This window comes from Plasmodium malariae (genome assembly GCF_900090045.1).
Source record: "Plasmodium malariae genome assembly, chromosome: 1".
NCBI classification, from domain to species: Eukaryota; Apicomplexa; class Aconoidasida; order Haemosporida; family Plasmodiidae; genus Plasmodium; species Plasmodium malariae.
In genome coordinates this window covers 151,918-167,353 of record NC_041775.1, presented here as the reverse complement: position 1 = coordinate 167,353, position 15,436 = coordinate 151,918, and the positions used below count along the sequence as shown (strand labels likewise).

Below are 15,436 nucleotides of genomic sequence, written 5' to 3'. Positions count from 1 at the left end.
GATGTATATAAATCTATATATAGCTTCTAACTTTATGAGCTTATTGAGTATTTATTTAAGGTATGATTTTTTTCATTTTTATGAAATAATATTTGGAGTATAAGGTTTTTTCTATATATAAAATATTTAATGGATGGGACGCTAAAATATTAAGAATTAATTTTTATATACGTATAACATATTTCTAAATGTGCATATATGATTCTGAACTGATCATTTTTTCCATTGAAAATTGTGGGAAAATAATTAGAAAAATTATAAAAAAAAAAGTTATAACTTAAACTGTAATATTTCGAATTTGTGAGGGATAATTATTTTTGTAAAAAAAAATAAAGTGGATGCATATAGTATTGTTATATAATAAAAAATATAAGAAACAAATTATGTAGCAGTAATAATTAAAAGTATATAAAAACGAATTTTTTCAGGAGAACTAATAATATCATTAAGTTAACATTACAGTATTTTACCTCTTCATAGAACAAGCTATAATTAAAAAACGAATATAATTTCTGCATGGTTCTTTTTTCTTTAAATCACCAATTCATCATAAACGAATGCAACAATAGAGATGTGGTAGTTCATCTGTATTTTTTTGATATTTAATTGTAGTTCAATGTATAATTTTTTGAAAAAATGATCATTCTAATTAAAAATAAAGAATAAAATAAAACAAATAAACTTCGTTTTAGTTTTACATCTTTTAGATAGTAGCTATTCAGTTACATTTAACGAAAATTATGATTAATAGGATGATGCAATTAAAATAAGATCTTAATTGATTAAGAACATAAACAACAGTTAAAATTTCTTGAGAATAAAATAAATAATTTTATAAACATAAATACACAAAATACAACATCATCAAATAGTAAATAAATATATACATATATTTATATAGTTTACATATATATAGGAACACACATAAATGTAAAGAAAAAAAAAAAAGATCGCTAGAAAAGTTCAATTTTTTTATTACGTAAAAAAATAAAACATTATAACTCCATTAAAACAATAGGTTAAAACATAAATCAAAGAATCGTATTAGTAAAAACACAAAATATTAATTATATATGGGTGATTCCTTAAAATAACAAATGATGAAAAACAAACGTCAACCTATTATTAAATATATGTATATATATATGCATATTCATATATATTTTTCCTCTTGAATTATATAAAGTCTGGAGTGTATTCAAAAATAAATATTAGTAATTTATACCAATAATAATTTTTTATATATTTTTTTTTCTGTGAAGTTTTTGTTTTAATGCTTTTACTTTAAAGTTTTTGCTTTTGTTCATTATTTTGTAATCCCTATGCACCTTCTTCATCTTACAAAATTTGTATACATAGTAAATCGTCATAACACTAAACGTAAAAGCAGCTAATCCAAAAATCGGTCCTATATATGAAACAATAGGCAACATTAACATTAAAATCATCATGTTTACCGTTGGAGGTATAAATATTTTAGCTTTGTCCAAAAACGCTAGGAATTTTTCGTACCCAGTTTTAAATCTACATTCATGGAAACCAGTATCTGATGTATTGTTTTTCATTGCACGTAACATTTCAGCCTCAAATTTTTTGTCTAAATCATATAATTGTTTCATAAACCCTTTTTTAGGTTTTTCTTGTTGAAGAGCTCGGTGAACCATTTTTTGAAGCATTTCTGATCCGTTTAAATTATCATGATTTTTATTTTTTGCTACATGTGATAGTTTTTTATTTTTTTTGTTGTTTTTTTTTAAATCATTAATAGTTTCCATTGATTCATAAAATTCGTTAAGGTTTAAATTTTTCATTACACCACCATCTATTTTTGAATTTCCTTTTTTTATAATTTCATTAAATTGTTTTTGAAAGGCGTTACCCTGCATTAATGAATCATATCCACTTTTAAATGAGCTATCCTTAATTAAATAATTTATTCGGTTTTTTAAGATAATATCATCATCAATTAATGAATCAATTGATCCTTTTTTTAAAAGTAAATCATCATGTGGTGGATAGATTGCTTGTACTTCTTTTTCTGACTTTAACAATCTACAATTTCTTAAACCTAAGGAGTTGATCAGATCGGAATTTTTACTAAATGATTCTTCATAGTTATTCTAAAATAAAAATAATTAAGTTAAATATTCGATGTTTAGAAAAATGAATATATATATATATATGTATATATATAAAATTATATTTTTATTTCAATATTGTAATAAAATTTTCCTTTTTAATGTAAAAATACATAATAACAAAAAAAAAATATATATAAATTTCTTAAATTTCCAATTTTTGACTCTATACCTCATGTTGTGGTACCCATATTAAAAGGGTGAAAGTAAAAACTTTGCAAAAAAGGAGAACTATATTAGTAGCATTAGTTTTCTTCATTCTAAAAATTTTTTAAACTTATCAAGGAAAACTTTGAGTAATAACAAGATTTTTATCTAAATTAATATTATTCTATAGTATGTTCAAAAATAGATATGCTTTATATATTTTTTTTCTTTAATTCTTTTTCATTAAGTGGAATTTAGGCATATATATATATATTTTTTTTTTTTTTTTTTGCTTAGATGAATACTATTAATTATAACAAATTTTCGTAAAAAGTGACTTGAATAAATATTAAATAATTATATAACATTATACACGTAATTTTTAAAAATTCAGAATGTTCTTCAAATAAATTTGTATTCGAAAAAATTTATGATATAAATATATACTTTTTTATACATATATTTATAAATATGTTAACAAGGAGGTTTTTTGTTAATGTTTTTATGTAAAAATATAAGTAAAATATTATATCATATTTTATTTTATTTGAATAAATAAAAAAAAGGAAAATTATATATATTTTTTTTTTAAGATTTATTTTTCTATAAATTAAAATAATATAAATTTTTAAAAATTATTTAACGCTTTTATCATATATATAAGAAGGTTTTTATATTATTTTTTGGGATAAAATCTATAAAATAAGAAAAAATTATACAAGAACGGAATAATTTTATAATTTTATTATTTTAATATCCATTTATATTAACATTTACTATAAATATAATATTTTTTAGGGTAAAAAAAGTAATGAAAGTTTCGTTAATAATAATAATAAATTATTTAGTTGATACAAAAATTTTTATATAATATAAACTAAAAAATAGTGTAGTTTTATTATACATATATTTTAAAATATTTATTAATATAATGTAATTTAATATAAAATTATGGGGTATTATATAATTTAATATAAATAACAATATGAAATCTAATAAGTTGTTTAAAAATATATCATTAAAACTGAATCTTTTATCTCGTCAAGCTTTATTTTTATGAAAATTATAATAATAATCCTAACAGAAAAACATATGTACAAAAATAAGGAAAAATATATAATAGTATAATAATGAAACAAATGTTTAAAAAAGAAAATTAAGAATTATTTACATTTTTCCTTAGAACGTAAAAATGAATGTAACACGCATATATATACATAATATAATACCTGTTTTTATCTCTGGAATTATTATAAATAGACTGTTGATATGCTCCACGTGAGCAAGGTTTTTATATTATAAAACTTTTTATCATTTAATTGAGTATTTTGAGAGTAGAGCAACGAATGAAAATGTTGTTCTAAAAATTTATTATCCTTACCATGGGTTTAGCGTTTTTATATTTTTATAATATATTTTATTGATATAATCTTTATAGTGTGTAAACAGGAAATGCCTTTAACAAAAGCAATATATAGTAATGATATTAGTGTTGAATGTTCTTGTATATGACATATAAAATGTATGAAACAAATGAAAACGTACAATTTAGAAAATTTAGAAGAGAATGAAGATAAGAAATGAATAGATAGAATATATTTATTGTATTCTTTATTTTTCCAGTAGTAAATTCTGATATATATATATATTCATTCTAAAAATGAATAATAAAAAAATTAGTTGGTATCATATACATATTCTATATATCTTCAATAAAAAAAGAAATATATTAATTTCCGATGTATTTTTTTTAAATATTTTCCTTTTTTTCGCTTATACTTATGGATATTTAAAAAAGAATAAAATTACCTACAATTTTAAGAAAAATTTACCGAAAAAAATAAAAATAGAAAGTAAAATAAGAAGTACTAAAAGAAATTTCTATATAATTATGATTTTATTCTTAATTCTCAACTTAATAGATCCTTTTATTTTATTATGTTATGTATCATTAGTAAGTTCTCTTTATAAACAAAAATGAGTATGACTCTGAATTCATATATACGTTTTCGAAAATTTAAAATATTGTATCTATACGTATATTTACAAAAATATTAACCTATAATATATATTTTAGGTGTTTTTATTTTTTTTATTTTGCTTACGAATTTATATTACAATTTAATAATTTTAGAGATTTTAAAAAATTAAAATTTTTTATTTCTTGTTTTATAAATGGATACAAGAAACATCATTTCATAGTAGTAATGGAGAAATTAAATATGGTGTATATATATGCTCTTTTTAGTTATTTATATGTTTGAAGATTAAATTCCTTATTATTTAATTTTTTGTGGAGTATTTATAAGTTACAATTATATGCAATCAATGCTACGAAAGTCAAAATGTAGCATTTTTATAGGTGCATTCTGTTAATGTTGTATAAAAGTTTAATATTCGTTTTGTATTATGCACCTTATTTTGTTAAAAAATTGGATTATCGAAAGATTATAGGTACAAATTCATAGCACATTTTAACAAAGCATGGACATTTATTGCCTTATAAAATATATAAGTTAAAACGGATGCACCATCTCACATGATCAAAATATCATATTTTTACGTATGTTCTTTACTGAATACTAGAATTAACAAGTATTTATATATAATTTATTGCTATTATTATTATGTATTTTTTTAAGATCGTTGGAAACGAATTTTAGTGATATACATATATATATATATTTACATTTACAAGTACAAATTCTTTAATATAAAGGATTAAATTCATATTCGAGGAAAAACAAATAAAAGATAGGGATAAATATATGTTAATAAAAATAATGTATCTTCATATTTTTCCTATTCATTATATAAAAAAAAAAATAATACGTTTCACCCTATTTTAGAATCCAGGGTAAAATAGTGAGTGGTCCCTCTTAAGGTTGACGAAAATTTTTTAGATTGTCATATTATATGTTTAACATTTTTTTCTTCTTAAATATAACTATTTTTATGAATGCAATAATTTGTAGTAATACATTACGTATATAATCCAACAGTTACTGGAATGTTATGAAATGAATAAAGGTTATGAGTTTTGAAAAATAAGTATATCATTAATATAATACATTATTATTTGCAACATAAAGAGCAAGAAAGGGTAAATAAATATTTATAATTGTATAAGGACAAATGATTAGATACTATTACTATTAATATTATAAAAATTATATATTATTATTTTTATTATTGTTATTAAATATATTTGCTTATCCAACAGGTATGTACAAGAAATGATAAAAAAAGAGTCTAAACAGAATAATGAATATTGTAAAATAATTGTCATTTTAATGAAATTAAAATATGGTCTAAATATATGCAAAATGCCTTTAAAAGAATTAATTATATTTGTGATAAAAATTCTTAAGACTTAAATAAAAAATGATAAATTATTGACAAGTAACATTTAAATTAATTAATAATGTTAATGAAATGATAAATAATGTGTATATATCTCATTAAAAAAAAAAGTAAGGAACATAATAATATAATAAAAAAAATACCATATTATACGATAAATCTAAAAAATACATATAACAAACATAGTATTTAATAAATTTATTTAATATTTAAATAGTTATAAATTATAGCACTAATTGGAAATATACACCATTATAAGCTGAATCTAAATAAAAATTAATAAATTTAAATGTTTATATATACTTCTAAATGAACACAAGCATATAAGCAACAAGGAAAAGACATGGTATAAATGGTATTTAATCACTTTATTCTTATGGAAAGTATATAATCTTTGAATTTTTATTCTTTAATAAGTTTATTCTCATTCATATATTCAAATATTTTGTTTTATAATAAAATATATTTTAATGAAATATTAATAAAAATAATTGACATATATAAAAAACCTCACAGTCATCTTTTACATGTTAATAGGTATTAGTTAAATAATATATTATTGTAGTAGAAAAAAAATTATTATGTGTAAACTGAAAAAAAAAAATGAATTTCATGTTTTTAGAGTGAAAATAAAGACACTATATTTTTGTAAACATTTCATAAATATTTCAGATTTTCATTTTGATATATATATGAAAATATATTTTGCAAAAACAAATATATGAAGTATAAATAAATGGAAACACATTAATGACAACCGTGATATTAAGTAAAAAAGTTGTTATTAAGAAAAAATGAATGAAAGGTAAGAAAAGGGAAAGATTAAAGTAAATAAGGTAATTTAAATATTTTTGTTTTAACATTAAAATACATCAATGGTAACCATAGTATATGAAAAAAACTATGCTTACAATATGCTTATTAAAAGCATTAGTATAATTCGTATGCATATATATTTTTGTTAATTTGCTACACAAAATGACAAATGTCCTAATGGTAAGAAAAGTATGATAAGTAATTAAGAAAATTATAATGGTTATTTTCTTTATACGGGACTTTAAGTTTTTCAGCAAAGAGGATATTTATTATTTTAAAGTTGTATATATATATGTGAAATATATAATTTTATATTTTATGTTTTATATGGTAAATATGTATACTATTAAAATAATTTATTTGTTCTTTTATCTTTATTTATTTCATTTTGTTTATTTTTCACAAATAAAGTGAACATTGGTGTTATGCAATTGTTTTTATTATATTATTTTAACATAAAATTTTAAAACATTTTTAATTGTAACGAATAAAAAATGATTCAAATATACTTATGAATTAATAGTAAAAGTAGAATACCCACTTTTTAATAAATCACATTAACAAAAAATTTTATTTTGATATGTAATAAATTATTAATTTATCTAATAAATGTCATATGATTTTTTATTATGTGTGAATTTTAATGAATGTATGTGAAAATATGTATATATAATATATCTACAGATTAATATAATGTTTTTATATAGATAGTCAAAGGTAAGAACATACCTTTTTATATTGTTATAGAACAAATAGTGAAAAATGTAAAATTACCCAATTTTTATTTTTCTGATTTATCTGTGTACGCTCTAATATAATACATATATCAAATTTTATTTACTATGGCTTTTTGAAAGTGTAATCGTAACTTATTGGAGAAAAAGTTTAAAATTATAATAAATATATCAATGTGCTCTTATTATTTTGTTATCTTCGAATAAAAAGAATTAAATTTATTAATTTTTTTATTGAAGACAATTTATAGGATAATTTAAAATGAGAATGGATAAATATATTAAACGTTTATATATTTATATAATAACACTTTATATTATATTTTTTTTCAATATATTATATTTTGTTATGTTCTAGGAATTAATTTTTTAATGTTTTCGCTTTTTATTTTTCTGTTCAAGTGTAATTTATGTATTATTTTTACTGCTAAAATATGATTTTTTTTTTGTTCTTTTTATTTTTTAACATAATTTATAGCGTGAATTGTCTTATGATATCTATATTATTGACTTAAAAAAAAAAAAAAAATAAGTATTAATGTATATTTAAGTCATAAAAATTATAACTGTTAATGATATCTAATTTTTTTTTTTGGGATAACATGATATATGTTCCTTTAAATATATTTTTTTTTTTGGGGAGATATATCATTCAAACTTAAACAACGATTTGAATGCTTTTGTTCATGGGATGATGTCACCATTTAATTGGCGACAATACACATTATATTATATTTTTTTTTTACATATATTGATCTTTTTAATTGTTATTTAGTTTTTTTATATTATTATCTAATGAATTTAGTAATATCGTTATTTTGTTATGTTTTTTTAGTGAGAAGTACATACTCCTTTTTGCAACTTTTAAGGCAGTATTAGCTTATATTTCAATTCAAATTAATTTCAAATGTTATAAGATATTTTTTGTTTTTATAATTTATATAATTAAATAGTATTTATATTTTTTTTATTATTTTTATTTTTTTACAGTGTTTTTTTTTAAATAATTTGGACTTTAAATTTATTAGTAAGCTTTAAGTCTGAAATAATAATAAAGGCATGTAAAGTTTTATTAATTTTAAAAGAAAATTGTAGAATTAATAATCTATGCATTTAAAATTCAGGGGATAGTTATTAGTTCTAAATAAAATAGACAATAATATTACTGTATTATGATAGATATCGATAACATCACTTTTTAAGATAGATAAATAAGATTATTAGATAAATATTTTAACACAAAGTATGGTTTATAATTATATTACATAAGTAACACTTGATTTATTACGTATTATTAATAGTTCCATATAGAATGTTTATAAATTAATTATTTAAAAAGTTACAGTTTGTCGTATTATGATTCACTTTATATCGATATTACACTTCTGGTATTCATTTAATTTTTTTCATTATTAATAATACTTATTTTGTCAAGAATGAAATAACTACTATAATATATTATTGAAGGAAAATTAATGATCTCTTAGCACTCATAAATATTTAGTTAGTTCTTATAATAAATATAAAGACATACACAATATATATACAAAATATATGTCGTTATATTTGATATGCAGATATTATGCTGTCACAAGTGTTGCCATCGATTTAATTAACATAATTTGTAATATAATGGTATTTTTAGGGGGAAATGCATAGGAAAAACTGATATCGTTTTTAGAAATTATAAATAGTTCTTTGTTTATCTGTTATATATATACTTAAGTGCAATAAAAAATTCATTAATGAATGAAAGCATGTATTTATATATTTTATTATACCTGTTTAATTTTCTTGATAGTACGTTAAAAGGAATATAAACCCATAAAAAAATATAAATAATTAGTTTCTAAGGAAATTATAAGCTATATAAAAGGTTAGTGCAATTCATTATATGATAATGGAGTAAAAAATATTTGTAAAACTTTATCAAAGAAATTAATTAAATTAGTGGTAATAATAAAAAGATAGAACATACTTTATTATTGTTCACAATAGTGGATCTATGATAAGGTAAGTAAAAAGTTAAATACTCATAGGAATAATGACAGTGATAGAGGTGTTACTAATAATATTTTTTATGTAGTGAACAGTGTTAATTTAAAAAATTTAAGTATTGCACAATGTTGTTATTATGGTTTATCCTGGATAATGTAGAGAAGAGAAAGATTTACATAATTATTTTTAATGTTTCAATTTTATTGGAAATTAAAGCTAAAGCTATGCATAATTAAATGATAATGCACTTTCAATATATTATTTTTATTAATAAATTATATAAGAACTATACATATGAGAGGTATATATAATATAATTTTGACACTTGTGAATATATTGATAAGGACTTTTTTAAGTGTTATTAAATATATTACCCTGATTTAACATATCCAAAATTAAAATGTTCTCACTTTAACGAATTTAATAATGAACTTAAAAAGATAATCAAACTTAAATATATCCATTATTTTGTAATAATATCTTTTAAAAGTAAGTGAAAAGTGTATAACATTAGTTGTGGTTAATAATAATTATACTATTTCATTAGATACATGTAACATGTTAACATGTGATACGTTTTAAGTTGCTCACTTAAATGTTTCTACGATTATTGGAATATTTTTTATATACTTTCTTTTATATAATATAAAAATAAATTGAATTTTAAATATTAATACATTAAATTATATAATTTCTTCTCTTAAAATGTTACAATTATAAATTAAATGTATTAATTATATAGGACATTTTTCATTTATGTATTTATTAACTCACTCTGAGGCCTCATCCTATAAGAAAGCTTAAATGAAAAAAATATCTATAATAATGTTAATGAAGATCATAAAAATGTGTTATTTAAGCATTTTTTATCTTATGGATATACAAAATTTAGATAAATATTATTAAATATAAACTATTGTAGTGAATGTTATACCTCTGGATTATGGCCTATAGAATATCTAAAGACCGATAACTACAATATTTAATATATACAAATATGATTATACATAAAATTCTATTCAATAAAAAACAAAAAAAAAAAAAAAAAATGAAAGAAAAAAGAACATAAAATAAAGAATATTTAAAATTTTTAATTCAATATTATAAATATATCAACGAAAAAGTTATTGAATTAAAGAGATAAAAGAGGTACACATTAAAATATTGTAATAAAAAAGTTAAAAAATTTTTTGCATGCGCAAAATATATTTAATAAAATATAATTTATAATAGAATTATAATGTAGAACAAAAAATAGATTTAAATTAAATTAATAGTAAAATAATAATAAAAGAATAACAAAACTTAGGATCAATACATTAATAGGAAGATAGCAAGAAACTATAGAACAAATCAATAAATTGAAATTAATATACATTTGAGTAGCAAAAATTATATATATATTACAAGTTTGTATGTTAAAAAGTAAAAAGGAGAATAAAATTTATAAAAATATTTTCTAATTAATACAATAAAACAAATGTATTCAATAATGAATTAATAATTGTTTGTTAATATATCGTACACATTATAAATTTAAAATTTTATATAATGGTAATTAAACATTATTAGGAAAAAGTGCATTCAAATGAAAGTTTATGTATTCTTTTTAAAATTATTTACAGAGTTCAAATGTTAATATAATGAATATTAAGAAGATTCTAAAGCAATATCATAATTAAAGGAGAAAGTTATGTTGTATGTATAATATATGAAGAATTGCTCTCATAATATGTAGATTAATTTATATATGTACTATCGGAAATAAGGAAGCAATCGTACATATATGAATGAATTGTGTAATACAAAATATTATAATTTATAAATGTGTATTAATAAATGATATTTTTTAAGAAATGTGTAATTTTGCAATAATCATACTTAGAAGAACAATATAAAATTCTTCTTCTATTATTATTTAACCCTTATGTTATATGAACTTGATTAAAAATGTATAAATAAATATTATTAATGCATTCTTGTATAATTATGAATTATCTAAAAAAAAATATCAATAAGGGGTAATATATATCTAAATAATATATTATTATGAAAAAAGTAGAAATTATAAAAATGATAAGATTCTACAATTAGTTCATTAATTAAAAAAAATATAATTTTGCACGCATGAATTAATAAATCAATTACTAATAAGTGTAGTTACAATATATCATAAACCTGTAATAGGGAAATTAATCTATTACTGGTAAATAAAAATTATTAATAAAATTTTAATAAAACACATTTAATATATTTTTATTATTTATTAAGTAAAATATTAATTTGAAAAAAATTAGCATATATTGTCATTATTTTAATCATGTGAAAAATTAAAATAATAAAAAAGATCAATATAAAAGCTTACTTGCAAAAAATTGAACTAAAAGTTATATTACATTTATAAGTAAAAGTAAAACGTTTAAATGATTAATACGAATATATAAAAAAATGAATACCATTATGATATAGGTAGATAAATTAAAAGAAATTAAATAAATTGGAATGAAAAGGTAAGATTCGTAAACGCCTATTTTATTTTATGAAAACATTAAAAATTTTGAAAGGGATAATTAAAAGAATCAAACTATGCGACAAGCTGATAACAGAAGTTCCAGAGAATACTGTATAAGTATATTTATATAGAGAAAATGACTCAATATGTAATGGAATAAAAATATAATTATTCTGGTTTATGTGCTATAATTTTTTTAATTCAAATATTGTTTTATATTTAATGACTTTCTTTTTTCTTTTTAATATATGCGATTTTTCTGAAAAAAATTAATAAGGGATATTTTAATAAATTTATTAATTGTCAGTTAATATATTATAAAAAATAAAAATATTATAATATACTATATTCTTGTTTCTACATATATTTTTTGAGTAAAATCACAGATTCATTTAAATTACATGTTTATTGTATTTTGTTTTTTTTTTAAATATATGCTATATACAATACAAGCTTATAAAACAATAAAAAATATTAAAATTTATTTATAAAATTCTTTTCAAAAGAATTAATGAATACATAATTTTAATATTACTTATTGATATTGTATTATATTATTTAAAAAAAATATTGTACATAATATTTTTTTAAGTGTATATCAATCCAAATGTTTTCGCGGGAATTACTAATTCAAATAGTTTATATTCAACAATTTTAATATATATAATTCCTTGTTATTGCATTTGTGTATATAAATATTTATTTATATGTATAGAATGTGAAAAGATACTAAATTTGTAAATCTATTATTTAGTAATTATAATATGCATGACAAATATATGAAATTTATAATATTGTAAATTTATGGTAGATAAATAAAGCTTTAATATTGATCATAATTTCTAAAATACAGAAATTTTCATATTTTACGTAATATAATAAAAACAAAATCTTAATCAACGTATTATGTTTTATGAATAAATTCTTTTTTAATTATAATAGAATAATTTATAATTTTTATCATGGAAGTATTCTTTCTTTAAATATTAGTTTTTTAGTTTACTTTTATAATTAGAAATATTAAATTATAAGAACAGTTTTTTATAAAAAATATTTTTTATATATTAGTACTATTAAGAAGAAATCGCAAAAATTAATAATTATATTTTAATGTATAGTAGTATATACTCTCCACATTTTATACATTCAATATTTTAAATAAACCAAATTTTTTTGAATATTGCAATATAATTTTTTTTTTGATTTATTTTTTTCTGAAAGAATAATAAATTATTAATTAATTTTTCTACTATTAAACTATTAGTTTATATTCATAGATTAATCTTGATTAAGTCTATTTAAATTGTTTTACAATTAGTTTTCTATAGATATAATTATGGTTATAATTTAGTAATATATTTTTGACAATATCATACTTAATGTATACTGTAAAATGCATTATGCATATATATTAATTAATGCATATTTACGAAGATATAAGCAACAATAAAAAATAATTAAAATATAGTTTCTTTCTTAATTGGTGATATATTACATTATTGTTAACTTTTCCAAACTGAATATATTAGGATATTTAATATATACATCATGGAACAAAAAAATAAAACAATATTATACATTAAAATTTATATGTTTGTATTTTTATCGTGGATATACTATTTTAGTAATGATGTGGTAATATAATATTATTTAAGAATGTTTTATTTATTCATATATTCATTTTTTTATTTTAATTAATACTGTTAATTAGTATGGAATTATTTATTTTTTAAATAATAAATATTTATTTTGTTTTTTAGATTATATTTATCAAGTTTTTGGACCAGAACTACATATTTGGTAGTAAATTAAATAAAAGAGCCTATCGATTACTAGCAAAATATGAACGAAATAAATATTCAGATGTTGTACGATTCAAAAGACAGTCACCATATAATGAAAAGTACGAAAAAAAAGGAGAAACTTGTAGTGAAAATGTAAATGAAAGAAAAAGTAAACTAGTTGAATATTCATTAAATAATGGAGGAAACAATGAACAAATTAGGAAAAGTAAAACTTGTGATTTTTCTGAAGCTGATTCTTATTTTGATAAAAAGACGTTGAACAAAAAATATTACATAAGAATAATTAAAGATATTAGAAATGCTGATTTTATGAATTTAAGGATGAAATCATGTCATAAACGTAAGTTAAATTTTATTTTACTTACCTTCCTTCTATTAGCTGGAATATTAATTTATGTATTTGAACAAAAATATATTTTTTTGCGTTATTTTAAAGTATTAACTGAAAAATGTTGGGATGTACCCACAGTAAGTATAATATTTGTTTCATTATTAACTCTTACAGTTTTACCAGCCTTTTTTTATAACCTGAGGAAATCAGTAAAATATAATAAGTTGGTACATATAAAAAGTAAAATAAATAAATCTAATTATGATATTTTGACTAAATAAATTATAAAAGTCAAGATATATAATCTTCTAAATGAAATACTTAAAAAAATGAAAAATATATGGTTTCTAAGATTTCATAAATTTACGTGAATATGGCTATCATTTTTGATACGTAACAGCAAGAATGTAGCTCTTCAACATTTTAGTGAATTTGAAGTTTTAATGTTTTAAAATTTTTATCTTAAATTATTTATTTACCTTATAACATTACTATGTTATATATATAGATTTCTGTGTTTAACATTATTTTTTTAAAAATTATGTGCCTTAAAATGAATATATAAATGAACAATTTATATAATTATTTTTGATATTATTTATCATTTTATATTTGTAGATTTAAATAATTGTTTGAATTAAATTTTTATCTTTTTCCTATACTAATTTATTATTTGCTCCGTAAAATAAGAAATGACTGTTATTCGTTTACAATTTGAAATAAACGTATCTTGTTTAGTACATAATAAGAGGAATTCAGAGTATTTTGTTATATCTATATATTTTTTTTTTTAAAAACTAAAAGAAAACTTAATATTTATTCTACAGAATAAACCTTAGGATAAATATATGTATATTTATTTTTAAGAACATTTTTAATAGTATTTATATGTTTTTTGTATGTTATAAATATGAAATTATGAATATATAATAAAACAATATCCTTTGTAAATTGGTTTATGAGTTTATAGTTTATGGTTAATATTTTAATTTTATACTTGTTATTATATTTCATTTGTTTATATATATAGCGTTGAATATAAAGCTAATTCTATTTTAAAAAGAAAATAATGAATTTGAAAGATTTAACTAACTGAAGTGTATTTTTATTAACATACATATAAGAAAAGAATAGTTAGTAGAAAAATACCAAGAATTTTAAAAATATGTTTATAATTTGTAAAAAAATTTGTTTTTTAAATGTTCTATATTTAAAATAAAAATGAAAGCAACTTTTTTATTACCGTAATAGTTGTTTTATAAAAAATAAAATTTTAAAAGAATGTTATATTCGTAGATAAACTATGTAAATAATTTTTATAGATTAATTCCTTTAGAACAATTTAAGTTGATTTTACATGAATAAATTAGTAAGAAAATGGTAATTTATTATTTGTATAATCTTTTTTTTCATGTATATCATTATTCAGTACATAATATATATATATATATATATGTTTACAGTTTAATAAATCATTGAGAAAAAATTAAAAATAATGCTTAAAATAACATAACAAACTAAATAGTGTATATTTATTGGTAATAAGAACTGTATAATTAGCACTTTTATTTCTACTAAATTTATGATTACAA

The 15,436-nt window shown here is 18.6% G+C and overlaps 2 protein-coding genes across 2 annotated transcripts; one reads left to right on the top strand and one right to left on the bottom strand.

The window, feature by feature from the left end:
• Positions 1–1,238: 1,238 nt before the first annotated feature.
• Positions 1,239–2,397, bottom strand: PmUG01_01013300 (Plasmodium exported protein, unknown function; the record flags this gene model as incomplete). Its single annotated transcript, XM_029007467.1, has 2 exons — positions 1,239–2,120; positions 2,353–2,397. The coding sequence occupies 2 exons, from the start codon at positions 2,395–2,397 to the stop codon at positions 1,239–1,241; spliced, it is 927 nt and encodes a 308-aa protein (XP_028859931.1).
• Positions 2,398–13,256: 10,859 nt separating this feature from the next.
• On the top strand, positions 13,257–14,125 carry PmUG01_01013200 (Plasmodium exported protein, unknown function; the record flags this gene model as incomplete). Its single annotated transcript, XM_029007454.1, has 2 exons — positions 13,257–13,343; positions 13,469–14,125. The coding sequence occupies 2 exons, from the start codon at positions 13,257–13,259 to the stop codon at positions 14,123–14,125; spliced, it is 744 nt and encodes a 247-aa protein (XP_028859930.1).
• Between the last annotated feature and the right edge of the window lie 1,311 nt (positions 14,126–15,436).